Here is a 19,135-nt window from a genome sequence, read left to right as displayed (position 1 = left end):
ATTAGCAACGCAGCTGATTTTAGAACAAGAGCAAGATCAGTAGCAACTTTTAAAATAATCAGACTCTTATGTAAGGAGTTGTCAGTCTTCTGCATTTACATACATCAGCCTGCTTTCACCCAGGGGTTCTACCTTCATTTGCACAAATTTGCCCAAAAGCTTTATAAATTTCAATGTTGTATAAAGCTGACAGACCAAAAAGCACGAGCGTATGATGTTGGCAAACCTTTCAACATAAGGCTTCTCTACAGAATAGTAGAGAGAAAACTCTACTTGGTTTGCACGCTGCAATACGTGTGCCAGTTTTCTTTGGATTTTAATGAGGTTACGTGTAGCACGTACATGGCTGCAAATGAAATTCCTGAAGTCTTCTAAATGATTCCTGAGACTCTATATGGCTTCCTAAAATAAACCTTGGAAGTTCAAATCTCATTAGAAAAGAACTGTAGTCGGACTTCATTGCTCTTAAAATGTTCGCCCCTCTTGCATTGTTTCCCATTGCAAGGCTGGTGTTGCAGACCCCATGCAAGCAGCAGTGCAGGCGCCTGGCTGTGCTGCCCACAGTGTGGTGAGATGTAGGAGTGGTACTCACCCATGATTCTCCTCAATGCAACTGCATCCGCAGTCATGCACGTGCTAACAACGGCAGGATGGACAAGCTGCTAGTTGTAGTCTCATGGGAGGTGATGAAGCAATGCTTTCTTTTCTTGTACTTCAACTCAGCCAAAGAAAAACCAATTTAAACCAAGAACTGAGGAAGAGCTGTGTGTGGGAAGACTTGACTTTAGCATCAACGATAACTATTTCTAAATTTGGGGGGGGCAGTGGCTATCTGTCACCTTTTGATATTTCTCAAAGATGATCTTGCATTGTTACAAAGCTTTAGGAAAGCCCACCACACCCAACGTGTTTGGCCTAGGGTTCACTGCAACATATTCTAGTGGCATAAATGGTCCATTTCTACAGGCATATGACAAAATATGCTCATTCATGCACAGAACACTCCTCTGCTCCTCAGGAATAGAAGGCTGGTCTGTTGTGGCCAGAAAGACTCCCATAGCTCTCCCCTACATAGCACGCAGTGATTTACCTATGGACAGGCACCACAAAACAAATCTAAAATCAATTGAGCATGATCAACTATGTTTAACTCCTGGGAAATTCAGAAACAAGGAACAGCTCATCTGGTCGATGAGTGGTCTGGACAGATACCAACCAACACTTATCCTGAGGCTGCTGTTCCTACAGAAAATGCTGTTGGAGTACAATGTTGGAGATATTACAGACAACTTATGACTGCCTCAGCTGATCAGCAAACACTAGTTGCAGAAGATGTAACTTGACAAGCAACAAGAAACTATGAAGATGTTTCTATGCCTTATTATCAGCATAGTGCCCCTTGGCCTTTAAGAAGCGGGTGTGTATACGGGTACGGTGGTGATATCTGCCTTCGGCCAGATCTGTGCATGCCATCTACCTGGATGCTGAATCCAGCTACAGTGATCAGTGTTCAGGTGACCTAAGACAGGCAGCATCACACACTTTCTACTTTTTCTTCCAAAGGCTTTTATCACACGTTTTCTTGCAACTATGTGCTATAAGAAATAACAAAAATGTTAACATCTGGACAATTTTCTCCTGAGGGGAAAAAAAAAAAAAGTCATTTTTTTCTCTAAATGTCTCTAAATTCGTATCTTGCAGTTGTAGCTCAGTTCAGGTTCCTAGAAGTCAGAGGGAAGCACTTTCTTCTCACCTTTACGATCAGCATGCCTCATGCACCTCACGACACTTAGCAATTATGCCCTCTCACACCTTTTTTTCTCTCCAGCTACATAATTTCCATGCTCAAGAGTGGAAAAAGAGTATTTAGTTTAAGAATAGTTTCGGATGTTACAGTAATACACCTATCACTTGTTTTATTACCAGGATTCCTAATGGAGAGGTCACCAAGTAATTTTCCATCACAGTTTGAGCAAACAGGGACTAGGATACTCCAGGACACAATGCCGAGTATGGTACAAACGCTATCTAATCACATTCAACTTGGATGAAGCAGGGCTTGGTAGCATTTGCTCAGCATCAGCCTCAACACATTCAGGCTGTTTCCAACAAAACCATACAACGGCAGCAATGCTTGCTGCAGTACGGCATGTTCCCAGAAGATCTGTTAAATAAAGCACAGGATGGCACTAATACACTGATGAGGTGCTGTACCTAACTTAAGGCCTCCTGCAGCTTGTAGTGCTCAAGATCACAGTGCCCAGCTACCTAAGCACTGCTGTTCCAGGCCCACACGTGCAATATTCTGCCAGAGCTGGCAGCTCAACTGGGTAGATCCAATCCAAACAAGGGTGCTTCTCTACTGCTATCACAGAGCCAAGAGCACTGTGCAGACAGAGTCTATAAGCCATACACCCAGACTAGGTCCTCCAGACTCTGGTAATACTATATTATGAGATGTCAGCTGTATGGTTTTCAAGAGCGGCTGGCCCCAGAAGGGATGATGCCCTCCTCTAGCAGAACCATCTCTGCGACATTCTAGCAGGTCCTACTTAAAACCAAGTTTGGAAGGTCTGAACCAAGGGCACACCAAATCTGCAGTCAGACAAACCAGTCATCAATAACTGAGAACTGACTTTTTAACATGTTCCTTAAAAAAAAAAAAAAAAAAAAAAAAAAACACTTCACATTTTCTGTATTAGCAGTATTGCTCCAAGGATCAATGATATTTCCATTCTTCTCATGTACTGCTTGTACTTCTCGCGTACTCCCATAACCTAACATTAAGGGTCTGGACCCACAGTGAAGGTAACCCAGAATAATGAATGTGAAATAATGAATGTAATGCTCAGATGTGTCCCTTCCCTAACAGCACGCTTCCATTAGGAAATCTCTGCCTCTGCAACGACTGCAATAACGTGGCTCTGAGCCAGCCCACTTTGGGGTCAAAGGAACGCAGAGCGAGGTTGGAGGTACAAATACCTCTGCCTGTGGCTCTTACTGAGAGAACCACTTAGCATCCCCAGCCGCACCCCTCGTTTATGGCCAGTGCCTTTACATTCTTGCAGAGGACAAATGTCTACTAGACTTTACAGGGCATAATCTAATTCTTGAGGTCTCCTTATGCCATAGAAAAAGTTAACTTGTCCTAGTTTGTATCAAAACCAATAGCTTTCAGATTAAAGATAGTTGTTTGATGAAAGCTACTTCGGGAAGCATGTATAGCTCCACGGCCCACAGAAGTTGAGTTTAGAAGTCCCCTTAAAGCACAAAGTTACCAAACACTGATTTAAACCAGTCTGTGGGTGAACTCTTTTGAATTTTAAGCCATAAAAAAAGAGAAGCGTGACATGTAGTTAAAAAGTATTACGGAATCTAAACAATTAGTGAATCTAATCCACTTTATGCAAAGTTATTATAAAAAAAATGTTTCCCTAAATGCAAGTGATTAAGGTTGCACAGGGAGGAGTCCTTCCATACATTAAGACAATTCACAATACTGTGAACAAAACGGATATGGGACTTGATGAAACACAGCAAGGAATTTGCAAAAATCAGCGTAAACAGAATTGAGCACATGAGCCAAATTTTATAAATAGTAGCTTCCTTCTTTTTGTAAATAGGGAAATCAGGATTCCTTCAATAGGATGACGCTCTTGAACTTGTAAAGGTAAGCAAGATTAAAACTGAAGACTCATCCATAAAAACGAGGGCAAGATTTCCAGAGGTCATTAAGCTGTGGTGGAGCTCCCTAGGAGATTTCCAGTTGTACCTTCAGGATGATTTGTCCATACCAACCTCTGACCATGCCATCGGGCCAATTAAGAGCAGCACAAAAAGCTGAAATCTTTCAGACGTTACTGATGAGGTGTCTTAAACATGAAAATTCAACTCTTTAATAGAGTTGTGAAGTAGAAGCTGAACTTTCTGGAAGACCTCAGATTTGCAGTTAGAGAAAAGGAAAAAGGTGGTATAAAGAAGTCAAACAGCTTCATCACCACTAGCTAGATCTGCTGCTCTGATAAGTTGGTTTTGATGCAGAACCAAATAACAAGCATGGATGACTTTGTTAGCCCTGTCAGCAGCTCAGCTTTAGAGACCACCTTTCCCTCGGTTTGGCTCAGGGGCCCCAAATACGTGCACCAGCAGCAATTGCTGGCCAACTGCATTTCAGCCAGCTGGGTCCCAGTCCCTGTGGGACCACAAACTGAGACTAGTTCAAGGAATAGCTTAAGCTGGCCCAAAGCAGCAGTCTTGACCGCACCGAAAAAAAAAAAAAAAAAAAAAAAAGGGAAGTTCAGACTGCCTCTTTTACCATCAGTGCTGACTCGTGGAAGTGGTAACAGTACAGCGTTAGGCAGTAAAACAATCAGAAATTAAACCAGCTTCAGCTTTACATACACAAACTATGTAACTGCAGAAAATACATTTGGTACCTACCTCTGCAATTAAGCCTTTAAAAGTATGACAAAAAGCAGCATGTATAAGTCCAGCTGCTAAAACTTTGGTGAAAACCTGTGTACGTACCATAGGCAGCAATGCTGCTCTGGCTTCAGGGACAGATTTTACTTATCACTGTATCTGAAACAAATCTGAGTCAGTCTTTCTTCGTTCTTTAAAGAAAGATGTTTTAGTAGATGCTTATCACTTATTAGATCCAATACTTTATGACTGCTGAAAACATTTCCTCCTCCCCCCCTTCTTTTTAATGACAATCTTTTCCCAAATCCTTGAGCATACACTTCCAAAAAAACTTCTGTACTTAAGCCTGTTTTATTTATCATTTCCTGTTCTTCTCAAAATCTGGAATTTATATTTGAATAATGCAAACAGACGACCTCTTCTAACTCTTTTCCATGGTACTTGAACTTCCTTCTCATTTTGCCTTCTAATTTGAAGCTTTCTTGGTTCGAACCAAGAGATAAACACACACATTAAATATATAGCCACACACACACTTGTAAACTATAATGATAACTCATGCAACTAGCTTTTAATTCCAAGAGATTTTTAATTCCAAGAGAAAAGTAGGTTTAAGTGGTTAAGAATATTGTTCAGATATCTGAAACTCAAGCAGTATAGTATGACTTTAGCATTAAAATGTCGGTGACTTCACAGTGCATGACAATTAATAATTCCTTTTATATCACAAAACTTCATTTTTAAGTTAAATTATGAATGTTTAGCAGCAGTAAGCTGAGCAAATGCAGGAGGTGGTCTTTGGTGTATCTTAAAAGTTAAAGGAAGCAATACTCCAGACTGCTGCTGGAGAGAATGTCTGCCTGCATAATGAATCACCCATAGACACTACAGAGCATTGTTAATTCTGAAATGAAAATTACAAGAATTAGATAACACCTAGGAAGGCTTCCAGATGTACTGCTAGTACAACACTCTAAATACATGAGGAATTCCACAGCCAAGATGGGGCGGTCCTGGCAGCACAGACAATAGTCTAGCTCAGACACACAAACAGCTAGAGCTAGAATTGCAGAAGTGAAGCAAGCAGTGCCTACAGCAGTCACCAGCACAGTTAGATGCACGTGCAGCCGTGTACGAGCACAGCTGGCACATACAACTGCAGCACCTGTGCAAGAGCCTCTGTTTCTGCGAGGGGAGGGGATGTTTCACTTGAACCACATCTGGTGCTATGGCAAAGGATGATGAATACTTTCATGCCAAACACGAGTCAGAAATAAACTACTCCATTTGGGCACAGAGCCTGACCCATCCATGCTTTTATTAATTGTGTTCTTGTCCTTGGCACAAGAATTCAGCTGAGGAATCTTACCTCTGAGTACATCAAAAATTACGGATAAAAGAAAATACTTTCGATAAGTACACTCTGAATTATTAACTTTAAAACACTGTAATGAACAGGTATCTGCACAGCTAACAGTGAACATTTTAAGATAAATTAATCACTTGCCTTTACTTACTGCACAAATATCATCCTGAACAACTGCTTTCAGATTTGTCCTACGTTGTGGGCAATTTCAATAAATTGTATTTTTAACCAGAATACTCAGGTCCTACCTTTACAGCTTGTCAATCTGTGCAACTGTTGATGTTTAACACTAATAATCTTGTAAGTCATTATTAGTTTGCTACAACAGCCATGGTAAATTGAAGTCAGACTGCACATCGCATTTGCTAAAAAGAATAAACCAAACCTCTGAGTATACATGATTTAACTGGACTTCAAAATTAAAATGGGACAACAGAATATTGGAAAGGGGAACTTCCCAAAGGAGAAAAAAATATGGGGTTAATTTAGCAGGAGAGATGAAGCCATAAAGCACTATAACTACCTAGAAAAAAAAAAAAAAAAACCTGCAAAATCTAGGCCATGAAACTTCATGGAGTTACTCCTGTTCTACGTAGTTGTCTGCATACAAAAATTCTGCTTGGAAAGGAAGGCTATTGCTGACAAAAATACATCATCTTCCTAATACTGAAGTTGTGGACAGGTCTACCAGTCCAGTTTCTTGCCAAAATGAACTCCGTCATTGTTATTAATCTGGAAACATCCAGAAGAGTATTCATGTGAACGTTCCCCCAGACTCCGAAGGAACTACTCACAGAGTCAATGACGAGCAAAATTTGAACATGAGGTTTTACCACTCTGAATAATCCGCTCTATCCTGAGCTTTGAAGAACAGGCTTAAACGTAGACATGTATATATATGGTGTGTATGCATATATATACATTAAGCATTTTAGCCTTAGTTATAGTAATATCTGACCCACTTCGGTATCTTAGTAGATTTCTGAACAAAATCTGTGCGAGGGAGGAAAACCACTATTACCAAATACCTTTTGAAGAGCCAAACCTAAACAATTTACCTAAGATTATCCAAAGGTCTTTGACAAGACAATGAAATTTGAACTTTATGTCACTACCTTAATCCCTGTACTGTCCTTGGATAAACATTATAGGTGTGGCTGACCTGGCACTTTTAGCATCACCCTAGACAATGGCTCAACACAGAACTTACTTTAGGGGAGGAAGAAGGTGGAGAAAGGAAACCAGCTCTGTGGATTCAGTAATTTTGGAAGGGGTTCACCAGAGAAGTGTAACACCGAAAAGAAAACATCTTTTGATTGAAGAATGAAAAACACAGATAGGTTAATTCCACCATTTTGTATACAGGAATATAAACCATATGTTAATTCTGAAACAACAATAAAGTTGCAAGTGAAACGTTAAAACTGAAAGCACAAAAAGGTTAAGAGCTTCAGAACAGGGAATTCCTATCAACTGATCAGAAGATGTAAAGAAGAAGGGTTACATGAAAAGCCAAAATGCCTCCTATAATGACTAAGCCAGTCCTCAGCTCTTGGTGACTTCCCTGAGACCACAACACCATGCACGTGACAGATCTAAGAACAGTATGTTTGTTGGCAATGTGACAAAATCTGGTCCAAGAGTTAACCTGATTTTGTCACTATAGCAATTAAAATATCACCATAATGCTGAAACAATGAATGACTTCCTCAACCATTTCCATCACGCATTAGCCTTTGTAGGATTGTGGAATATCATAACTGGGAATGGAAGCAGCTCCCAGGGCACCAAAAAACCCATTCTGTTTATCTCTTAGTGCCACAGTGTGCCCTAAAGTTCACCAGCACTGTTAACCAACAAAAGCTCTACACGGTGAATTACGTCCCAGTATTCTTCACCATTAAAATTACTCAAGATTTTCAACATTCTCCGCAGTTCCTCCATATCCCAGGATACCGCTGTTACTCTCCTTTCAAAAACTGTCCCCAGTTCTGGAATATTTCTATGGACACACACACATTGGAAGCACTGTTTCCCCAACACACTAAAGGATCAGTTATCACTTATTTTTGTATTTAAGCTAAACACCGTAGAAATACTTTTGAGAAAATCTGGTTTTGCTAAGCATTTCTCACAAGCAGCACCCAGAACTACATCTCCTGGAATGCTGAAAAAAGGCCAAAAACAGTCACTGTTTCAAAGGTTAGTAGCTAAGTAGCTGTATTAAATACCTAACTCCAATGTTTTTTCCCAAATTACGCAGAAGGATTTTTAAATAAGCACAAGTACTACTGTAATAGGGATCATGTAAGCCAAGTAGATTGGATGGAATAATATTAAAGCAATTTAAATACCATTTGATTCTGCTGAATGTCAGTCTAATACCAACCCTAGGATACGCCAACCATTCATCTCAGGTTTCTCATGAGGCAAATTCAAAGGTCTTCTGATTCTCTGTCTCAATAAGCACTTATTCACATCAGTAGTCTCGCTGCACTCAGTGGCACCACTGGGTATGCAAATAAGCAGTGGCATAAGCAAGAGTCTTAAAGCTCAGACCCACATTTTCAGACCTCTTCTTGAACTCATCTGGAACACAGACCACGAAACACTTCAAAGGACCTCATCCTGCTGGCAGTAGCTTCTACATCGGGCAGAAATCTATGCAACTGTTTGCCCAGCTCTGCCAGAGCCCAGGTTTATTTGGTGGGGGTGCTGTCCTCCCGGGCTCACAAGAGGCATGTTCCAGGCCACCGACAGAAGCCAAGAGAAAATTCCTGTTGCACAACTGTATAAAGCATTATTAGCAAATTATGCATATAGGTAGGAGAAAGAAAAACACCACTCCAAGACTTGAAATTCATCCATCGTAGCAAGAAAGCATAATCTCCTTTGCAACACGCCAACCATCTTCTTAATGCTGGGCTGAAGAGTACTACAAAGCCTGGGTGGGCAGCGTTGCACCTGGCTGTGCCCAGGAGATGTTAGTACCTCCTGAGAAGAAAAAACAGCATACAGAGCCTTAAATCAGAGACTTCTCTCTGAAGGCAACCTGAGGGACCAGGGTTGTGCAATAACCAGATTCTCCCTGGGAAGACTGGAAGTCATCTGCCACAGCTCTACATACAAGGTAAAGATAACTTTCCAGTGCTCTACTGCTGTGTGCTGCTTTTTTTTCTTCTGTTTGCCAGTTTTAAGAACCTTGTATTTTTTGTTTGAAGGTTTGTAAACATGGATTTATATTTGATTTTACCTTCATCATCTGCCTTTGTGTTTTGAGTGATTTCAGATTACTGCACTGACAAGCATGAACTGATACGGTTCCTTGTGGGTTAGACAGATGTTACGACAGGGTTCTGATTCACCTAGGAGGAGTCAAGCATACAAGAACATTGCTTCAGATTTCTGGAGATAGCCGGATACTTCTCCAGCCAGCTGCAGCAGCCTTCCTGGGAGCTGGCAGCTCCTCGAGCTCAAAGCCAGCGCCCCGCAGCAACCAACCAGCCTCGGGAATGCGCCCCGCAACTGCCACCCAAACCCATACCCCAATTCTGGGTTTCACTCCTCAGGCACACTAAAAATCGAAGTGCCACACATGTGTCTCAGATGTCTGAAAGGACTGAAGCTTAACACTGTTACGCTGTAGTACCCAGATGACAGAATGTATGAAATATAGTTAACCTGTGGAGTCACATCTACTCTTTATTGAAGCAAAGCACCATCTGGTAGAGGAGATTTAGATATAAAAGAACAGAAAACAATAGAAGGTAAGAAAAGAAACAAATCTCCTTCTCATCTAAGTGGGGAAACAGAAAATCTGCCCAGAATAGCATGTGAGAGTGCCGCTAAGAGACACTGTCAAGGAACGGCATCGGTGATAAACCAAAGTCACCGTACATTCAGCTGCCGAAACGAAATGCTTCATTTCACAAACAGAGAAACGTCAGGCAAGACTAAGCGTGATGCTCACCTTGCGCTGCTGTTTCTGCTGTTCTTCAACCAAGCAACCAAGGAAAATTAGGCCCAAATCGGGCTGCACAGAACAAAGCACGATTTGTTCCCACCGCAACTTCACTGAAGTTCTGCAGGTCGACCAACCAAGCACGTGAAAATCAAAACACCCACTCCATTTGACACATCAGTTTCCCAAAGCAGATTACTTTAAACAAATAAGACACAGAGCAATGATTTCCTAAACCAGTACAATTAAGTGAACAACAGGGCTTTCATGAGGATGCATGAACAAAAGGGTATTTTTGTTAACATTATATATTTATTTGTATGTATTCATAGTTATTAGCTCTGATTTTGCAACAGACCGGAAAGCTGATGTATCATCATACTACGCCATAAATTCAGGAAAATGGACACTTTTGAAACACAGTAACTATACTTGTGTTTTTAAGAGCTTATCACATTTCAAAATATTTGCTGGATATTTTAAGCCAGTGAATCTCAGTGCATGAGTTAGGCCTTAGAATTGCTATAGTTTTATTGTTAAAATCAATTTACATAAACCAAAATAAATGTTACTAAATTTAAACCGTGATGCACAAACTAACTCAAACCGACAGAAACTTAGCACAACCTGAATCTGCTTTAAGCACTCCCCGACCAGCGCTCAGTTACTTCAGCTGGAGTTTGAGAGCACTGTGTGTCAGCGCACAGCTGCAGCTACTCTGCTGTAACTACAGTCCCTCGAGGAAAGCAGAGCCAAACCTGTGCTAATCACAGTAACCAGCGCCTGTAGCACATGATTTCTTGTTGTGTGTATGTTTTGCTAAGTTGCTGGGTTGAAGGCTTGTGCTTATCTAACACATGCTTCTCCCCCATGTTTCTCCTCTGTTAGTAACTCATCCCTTCCCTTTCCTGTTGCATCAGGAAGCTGCAAATACAGTGGCTTCTGCAGTGCTGTTATAATTACCACAGCACACTGTAATTCTGAAACGTATGCAAAATAAGTAACAATTACTTCAACGAGGTTTTTGAAGGCATTTAAATGTGGTTCTGTTGGCTTTCTAGAAATCTTCTGACCAACATGCTCCAGCCAAGATCAAAACACTTCCAACACCTTTTCATTAGGACTACAGCTTTATACGCCTTCGCAGTGTCCCCTAAATAAGCGCTTTTAAAAACAATCTGAGGCAGAAACAGAGAAAAACATCCCTAAGAACCCGGAAATGGAGCTGTGAGGGGAGAAGCAAACAAGTTCCTATTCTCCACTGACTTCTTTTGTTGTATCCCATCTCACAAAACAAGCAAACATCAATTTTAATGAAAACTTTAGAGATGGAAAAAAAAACGCTGACTGAAACAGCTATCTTTTCTTGTTAGTTACCAGAAAAAAATGCATGGCAAATTCCCATTACTTTTATTAACTTGATTGCAGTACCGTGCTGCTGTTTTAGGAGCCATCACAAGCTCTTGGGAAAGGATTTTCCCCTCCCTTCCTTCCCCTCTCCACCCCGCCAGTAATCCTAGTTTAAAGGATCTAACCCTTCTGAAATGTGTTAACTCAAGCACTTTTTTTTTCTTTAAACAGTTGGAAGTTTCAGGAAAAAAAAATGAACCCAAAAGAAAACAGCAGATGTTCAAGACCCAGGCTTCCATTTTCCCTTCCACGTGAAGCTTACTGACAAAGATACAAACTTTAAACAATAAAACTTCCAAAGAGATAAAAATATACTATTTACCCTTTTAGAAATACTAAACAAAAACTTTAAATTGCCAAATACAGATAAGAATCGTATCGCTTTTCATAATCTGTACCATCATGCCTGACAAGATAAGATGCTTCCTTTTATTTCTTTCATTCACGTTTGTCTTACAAGTATGGAAACCCACTGCCTGAGCAGTTTTGCTCTCCTGAGAACAAAGCAGTACTTTACAATCTTGGAGATGCCTTAAAAATTTAAAATAGATGGTGCTTAACATAACAGCCAAGTCTCCTTAAACGGAGGTAGACTGTACAGATTGAGTACAATTTGAAGGGAAATTGACCTGGTCAGGGCAAGCTGACAAAAGAAAGTAACCAAGTCTTGAAACTCAGAAAGAAACAAAAATAAACTAATCCCATGCAATCAGGTAAGTGCTCGGTAAGGGCACCACAGCCACCTGGTCTCGCTGCTGCTGGGGGGGCTGCGTGCCGTGAGGGGGCCACACCAAGTTCAGTGTGGCTCCCTCACACACGCAGACACAGGAAACTGAAACGATGAAGTAGGGTTACAGGTGGAGCTTCTCAGTACCTTAAACCTACAGACAGAGTGAAAAGCTCAGCTGTATTTTTAGCCTAAGACCGGCCAAGGCTTTCTTCGTTTAACCCCCTTCTTGCGCCTCGAACAAAACCCAACCTGTGGCACAGCGCCTGATGTTAACAGAGCTGCACGGAAAGATTAATCAACAGCTTTGCATGTCTGCCCTTAAACAGGCCAAACACCAAATCAGTGTTAAATTCCTCACGTGCAGCTACGCCCAGCTAATCTGCTTGAAAGCAGCAAACTATGTAAATCTACTTACACAGGCGAGATAAATACGACACTCATCAAAACGTAACAAGAAGCACTGTTACCGGGCCAAGCAGCCGGGAGGCCTGACCACAGCGGGCTGTGGCGGGTGGGCCACCGCGGTCACCTCCGTCCCAGCCCTGGGCAGCTGCCGGCTCTGCCTCTGCCAGAAGCCCGAGCGGAGCAGCCTCGCTGCACGGAGCGCTTCCGTCAGATATCTGCGCTAGCTCTGTGGATTCAAGGAGCAGATGGCAGGAGAAAGCCTAATTTTCCCATTTACGATAATTTTACAGTGTGTAGAAATATTTACTTCGGAGGAGCGCCTCCCGATTTACATGAGAATACCGAAGGCGGGAGCAGGGATGGAGCCATCAGCTCTCAGCACAGCACGCCGGGGCTGAGCAGGATATTGTGTGTCGCGTCGCTTCCTCAGCCTCACGGATGCACACATGTGCGCTCTTTGCATAACTCGCGTAACCTTGTTAGCAAAAATATTAGATTACGCCTACCTTCTTCAGAGAGGATGCGTGGTCACGAGCACTGTGATAGGTTATTATTGCAGATACTGCATGGGTTTTAGCCTTTAACTAGACTTGAGTCTGCATTTCAAGAAAATCATCAGAGTTGCTACTCATTTTGATCATGCCTAACTTTTAACACAACCCGGCAAGAGGCGCTTTTTTGTTTTATTTATTTTTTAAGTATGTCCATTTACCCATAATGCAGGAAACGCTATTGGAAATACAACTTCAGACACCCTATTTTAGCATTCTTACAAGCACCCTAAAACACAGAAAGGATTAGACGCCACCTAATCGCATCTGACCTGAAACTGAGGATGCCGACTGGCTTCTACATGCCTGAGTTACACACTGAAACAGATACAACAGATAGCAAGCGTAATAGTGTAAGCACAGATTCGTTTATAAAACAAAATAGAGTTCTTTGGGAAAACAAAGAGAGAGTATGGGCAAAACTCTGGACCTACTATAGGTAACTAGGGGTTTGCCAGCATTTTAAATGAAGACAGAATTTCACATTACATTACAATGCCTTAAAATAAATCAATAGCATCACAATGACTTTTACCAGCAAATCCCTCGCCTTTTCAACACAGTATCTAGTATTAAACTATCTGAATCTGTTAGAGTCTTAAAAATGTAACAGAAAAATACTGAAAATGAAGTGCTCTTATACCATCATTCTGATATCATGTATGTTACTATACAAACAGAGACACACAAACTGCTCAAAACATTTTAGTTTCATTTTGAAGTTACTTATTTTTTCCCCAGGCTCATATACTAGGTGCTGTTAAGCAGAGGACATCTAGCTGCTCCTTTTACAGACGATGGCAGGCTACTTTTCCTACAATATCTGGTCTCTTAGACTAAAATACAATTATAACTCTATTGTCTGAATATGGATTGCACAGAGCGCACGAGGAATTAATCTGGACTGTTTCTAGTTATCACGAAAAAAATGAAGAATTAGGCTCATAACACTCCTCGGTATTGTCTGACATCAGCTCACCCCTGCAGGTGAAGCCTGAGTGAAAGGGAGATCGGAAAGTCAATCTTTAAACGGCCTCAGCCTACATGAATGAAGTTAATGGGAGTTTTCCAGGGACTTCAACGGAGAAAGGCGCAGGCCCCAGCTCCTCGTGTAGGAAGCGTTTGAGCGGAGAATGGCTACACGCTAACAAAAGAAACCTCTGGTACCCAGGGTCTTAAGACCACATAATACCCCCGCGTTCACCTCTTTCCCTGCCTATTGACAGGAAAAAAGGGTCTGTTTGTTTTTCCGATTCAGCGTGCCCTTTCAGCCCTCCGAGCCCAAGGAGCGCACGGCGGCGCGAGGAGCCCCTGGCTTATCGGCGCGCCGCAGGCCGGCCGCTCGCTCACATCCGCGGGCAGCGGGAGCCTCGCCCCGCGCCCAGGCCCGCCAAGGCCCCACCGTGCCGGCATTAATGGCCCTTTCAGGGAGAGGATCGAATAAATTGGCTTCATTTACAAAGTATGCAGAAGCGCCAGACAAGATCGTCAGCGTGGGTGTATCCAGGGCATTTATTAAAACCAAACCAAAACCAGCACACACAATAAGCATGTTTTATTACGTATGGACTTGAACGCTTCAAGTACAAGATACAAAGATAACTCCGTACACTGTCAGGCAGCATCTGCAGAGCGCCACTGAGATAGCACACGAGCGATTCTTATCAAAAAGATATTTCTCTAAAACGAGGGCGGAGGAAAAAGGAAATAAGAATTTTTGTAAGCTACAACTTAAACTCTAAGAAAACGCAGGAACCGAACTTGCGCTGTCGCGGGGGTTCCCTGCGCAGAGCAGCGCACGGAGGGCCCGCAGCCCTGCCGCCCAGTTCAGCGGCTCCACGCGCAGCCGCCTGCGCCCACCTGCGGAGGGGTTTCTCCACCTGGAAGAAGCCTGCCACGGCGGCATCGGCGCGCGCTGTCACCCACAGATCTCGCCGGCGACCTCTCCTCCATTTGCCCTTTGGGGCACAGCTACAGAGCGCGTTTTCCAACCAGCTTAAGGACGCACTTTTTGAAAAATATCGCAGATTCAATGAGAAGTAAGCGTTTCTTACTAAATACGGTCATGTTAGTGCCAGCGTTTCTGGTGGGGGATACATGTTAAAAGCGCAGCCGAAGAGCCAGCGACCCAGCAAGGTTGCAGTCTCACTATTTTATTTTCGGCGGCTGAACAAGCAAGCAAGCAAGCAAATACCTCTCTCAGTACAGCTCCATAGATGCGAGCGCTCCGAGCTTATCGCAATGATCTGTCTGCCCAGAAAATGTCACAGGATTTCCCTTGTGTACTTCAAGGGGGAGAGAAGGGGAAAGTCTGAGGCTGGGCTGCGCCAGAGGGTTCCCGGAGGCACGTCCCAGCGAACGGGCGAGCCCCGAGCCTTTTGGCCATTTCACGCGAGGCGAAAAAAAAAAAAAAAAAAACACACCCGGCCCCAAGTTTCGCTTTGCAGCCCGGGTTGCGACACCGGGCAGGGCTTTTTTAACTTGTTGCCGAGCTCGGCGGGGCCGGCAGCCGCCCGGCCCTGGGCGCCCCGCCGCCCGCAGCGCCCGGCCCGGCCCCGCCGCTAAGGTCACCCGGCGGAGGCCGCCCGGGCACTCGGCAAGGTCACGGCGCCGTTTTTAAGAGGAGACTTGGGGACGGGGGGGGGGGGGTGGAGGGAAGGGGGGCGGTGGTGTCTTTTTTGCGAATCCCGGCTCTGCAGAAGCGAGCGGCGGGGCTGCAAGTTGCAGCCGAAGGCGAGTCGCCACCCCCTCCCCGCTCCCCAGGACGGAGAAAAAAAAAAAAAAAAAAAAAGAAAAAAAAAGGCAAGAAAAAAAAAAAAAAGCGGGGGTGGGGGGGCCCACGGCACCCCGCCGCCCTTACCTGCTTCCTATACGGCGTCCGGCTGCCGCCCGCCGCGCTGCTGTTGCCGCTGGGGAAGATCATCGCCCCGCCTGATCCCCAGCTCCCCCCCGGGATGGGGAGCAACTTTGGCGGCCGCCGGGCTGCGGCGCGGCGGGGCTGCAGGGCGCCCCCCGCCTCCGTGCCTCCCCGCCGGCTGCGGCTGCGGCGCGACCCCCCCGGCCCCCCGCGCGGCTCGGCTCCGCTCCGCGCCGACCCTAGCCCTCCGCGGCCGCCCAGCCTGCCATCAACGGGCGCCCATTGACCGCCGGCGGCTTCCCCGGCCCGGCCGATCCCACCTCCCGCCGGCCTCAACCACCGCCCAGGAGGAGGGAGCGAGCGAGCGAGCGAGCGAGCGAGGGCCGAGCCGCAGAGCGGGGAAGCGCGGAGCGGGCACGGCGCCCGGCGACCGCCCCCGGGGCCTTGCGCGGGCGGCGGCGGCAGCGGCGGAGGCGCGGTCGCGGGGCCGGGGCGCGGCCGCGGGGCGGCGCGGAGCGGAGCGGGGCGAAGGGCGCGCCCCCGCGGCGCGGAATGGTTGCGCCTGGGGGGGGGGGGGGGAGGCGCGGCGGGCCCGCGGCGGAATGCGCGGCACGCGGGGACGGGCGCAAGTTGCGCCCGTCCCCGCGTGCCGCGCATTCCGCCGCGGGCCCGCCGCTGACTTTCACCTCACGAACGGTGGAGTTTGGAAGGGAGAAGTTTTGCTGTGGGAAGGGAAGGGAAGGGAAGGGAAGGGAAGGGAAGGGAAGGGAAGGGAAGGGAAGGGAAGGGAAGGGAAGGGAAGGGAAGGGAAGGGAAGGGAAGGGAAGGGAAGGGAAGGGAAGGGAAGGGAAGGGAAGGGAAGGGAAGGGAAGGGAAGGGAAGGGAAGGGAAGGGAAGGGAAGGGAAGGCTGTTTGGGGGAACTGGTCACAGCCTTCGTGGAGGCTGCTTTGGAAGCACAGAAGGCTTGGTGTTGTCTGCACAGAATTCGGGCCTAGGACACGTTGCATAATAACAGCTGTTGGGCAACAAGGCCGGGAGACAGAAAGACGCGCTGAGAGAAAAGATTTCCAGGTCCACTCGCTCTTACTCTGCCCTGTTTACATCGCGTTCCTCGGCGGTGCCGGCGCTCTGGCTTTGAAGAAGCCCACAATTACAGTGCTGTCAAGCCGCTGAGCTCCTGATTGGCGACACTGCCAAAGACCTTCTGGTGCAGACATGCATCACCAAGCACCTTTTGGTTCTTCTTCCTCTTTCTGGTAGTAAGGTGGCCCTAATCTCACACACAATTACAATGAAAACAGCTGGGAAGAAACAACAACTTGCCAGGTAGCTCATTCCTCACAGGTCGAGCAGCATCATGCGATTGTTTGACGCCATCATCTTCTGTTACTCTTCATGAGAAATAATCACCAACTATTTTGGCGTCCTGATATACTGCCACCACCCATTTGAGTTCATCTGAGCACTGCAGCACAAGACAGCAGTGCCACTTGGCAGAGCTACGTTCTGCATAACTTGCCTTTTCCTCCTCTCCAAGCCCTGCAGTGGGTCTCCTTGGGCCCAGCCCCAACTCCAGAACACGCCTGAGGGCTGCCAGTACCAAAAGCACCTGACACAAGTGGCAATCGCTGCTCTCGAAAAACGTTTGATGGAGTGGGTTTTCACCGGCAGACTGTGTGCCAGGTCAGGTACCGTCTGTCTGTGCCACTGTTCCTGCGGGATCACACACCACTTGCATTCCCCCTGCTGCCACGGAGCTAGCACAGAAGCTGAACCTAGGATAAAGTCATATCCCCCGCTCTGCTTGAGGTGTAGCTTCATGCACACTGTACATCAATAGTGGTGGCTACGCTGCCGGAAAAGGCACCGGTTGGGCAATTGATTCTGGGTGAACCCTTTTTTTTTTCCCCCTCTGATCAGATTAGTTTTCCTCAGATTGTTTCCTTTGTCTGGTTCAGTATGTGGCTGTGCTACAGCTTGTGCGTAATGGAGGAGGTAGCACGGGAGCAAAGATAGGCAGGCACAAGAGGGTGGATATGACTGCTTGTTTTGGCAGCAGCATCAGATTATATTGGCTTAATCTGTTCGTGTACCTGTGGCTTAATTTGATAGAAATGTAGCTGTGTGCTCATGCCTGCCCTGGGTGTAGTGCAGTAGGTGAGCTGCGCACCAGTCTTACTTGCTACAGACCCATGGTCACAGATGGCACCATGGGTCTGTAATCAGCTTCGGTGGCGAAACACCGTCTTAAAGCAGTATAAACGGAACAGTGAAAGGCTACTTCTGCTCCAAACCGTGCTCCCAAATGAAGAATAAAAGCGGTATTATTCTGCACGGCATTCTGGTTAACAAAGGGGTGACAAAGCTTCAATCTGCTACACCTCCACCAGGTCTCTGTTAGCTGGGGATGCACGGAATGGCCACACCTTTCCATCTCAGGGAAAAACCTTTTCAAAAAACATCAGTCATTCCCTGCTTCCTCCCCTCTCCTCTTCCTGTCCCATCCCCGGGCCAGCAGAAGGGATGCACACAATGTGTGCTATATTGGGCCTATTCGGAGGCACCGGGAACAAGCTCAAGAACAACCCAATGCAGTGGCTGAAATTCCTGCCCTGCTCCGCTGCCACACCGACCCACACCATTTGTGAGTCCAACAGGGATTTCCCTCAGCTGGGTTCAGTATGTGACACATCTCACTCGCTTACCCTTGCTCTTTTCTAACACACCATAAAAATATGTAACAGCAAATAATTCTGTAAACATCTGCTAGATCACCATCAAGTGATACCTGCTTGTTTGTTTTTGTTATAGGGAAATACATTATAGATTTTTCTGGGAAGAAAACCTTGGTGTCCTAGCCTATGTGCTAATCTACCTATCGATGTTTTCTGCTGTTCTGACACAGGGCCTGAGCAATGTGTCCCCACTCTTGTCTTAAATGGGGAACCAGCTGCCTCGCGCTACCTCCTCAGAGGTTATCAAGAAGACAGAGCCAGGCCCTTTGCAGCAGAGCATGGCTGGAGGAAAAGGGACAGCAGGCTTAAAAAATTGAAATGACTGGACACAAGGAGGGTCAGGCACTGCCCAGAGAGGTTGTGCAGTCTGCAACCTTGAACATTTTCAAGATGAGACTGCATCCAGCCCTAAGCTACCTGATCTGATCTCTTTGCTGATGCCACTTTGAGCATCGGCTGCACAAGAGCACTGCCAAGGTCCCTTCCAACCTGAACCTCTGCTCACCTGAAAAAGCTGCTTTGGTCTTTCCCAGAACACAGGCAAAAGGATTTCTGTGTAAATCCCTGCATTTCAGATTAACTTGACAAGGTTCTAGATAATTCCCTGGACTTTTCAGTAGATATGATACCTCAATTCAAGATACTGATAACTAGTTCCCCTACGCATTTTCTGGGATGCAAGCATGCCTTGTAGGCA

At 45.5% G+C, this 19,135-nt stretch overlaps 1 protein-coding gene across 13 annotated transcripts in view; it reads right to left on the bottom strand.

Moving 5' to 3' along the window:
- Positions 1–19,135, bottom strand: part of RBMS1 (RNA binding motif single stranded interacting protein 1) — a 150,150-nt gene that overhangs the window by 79,516 nt on the left and 51,499 nt on the right. Inside the window, exons 1-2 of one of the 13 annotated variants that reach the window (XM_080601308.1) lie at positions 15,899–16,027; positions 15,706–15,843 (exon numbers count right to left, since the gene is read on the bottom strand). The exons of 8 other annotated variants lie outside the window; for them this stretch is intronic. In XM_080601308.1, coding sequence (XP_080457434.1) covers positions 15,706–15,768 — 63 coding nt within the window. In that variant the 5' untranslated portion in view covers positions 15,769–15,843; positions 15,899–16,027. Of the gene's footprint in view, positions 1–15,039; positions 15,419–15,705; positions 16,124–19,135 lie in introns of those variants that run through there. 4 more of the 13 variants (XM_080601309.1, XM_080601301.1, XM_080601307.1 and 1 more) reach the window with 4 other exon arrangements.

The sequence above is a fragment of the Anser brachyrhynchus genome (assembly GCF_964034855.1).
Source record: "Anser brachyrhynchus genome assembly, chromosome: 7".
NCBI classification, from domain to species: domain Eukaryota; kingdom Metazoa; phylum Chordata; class Aves; order Anseriformes; family Anatidae; genus Anser; species Anser brachyrhynchus.
Note: the sequence above shows the minus strand (reverse complement) of the source record. Positions and strands in the feature narration are given on the sequence as shown.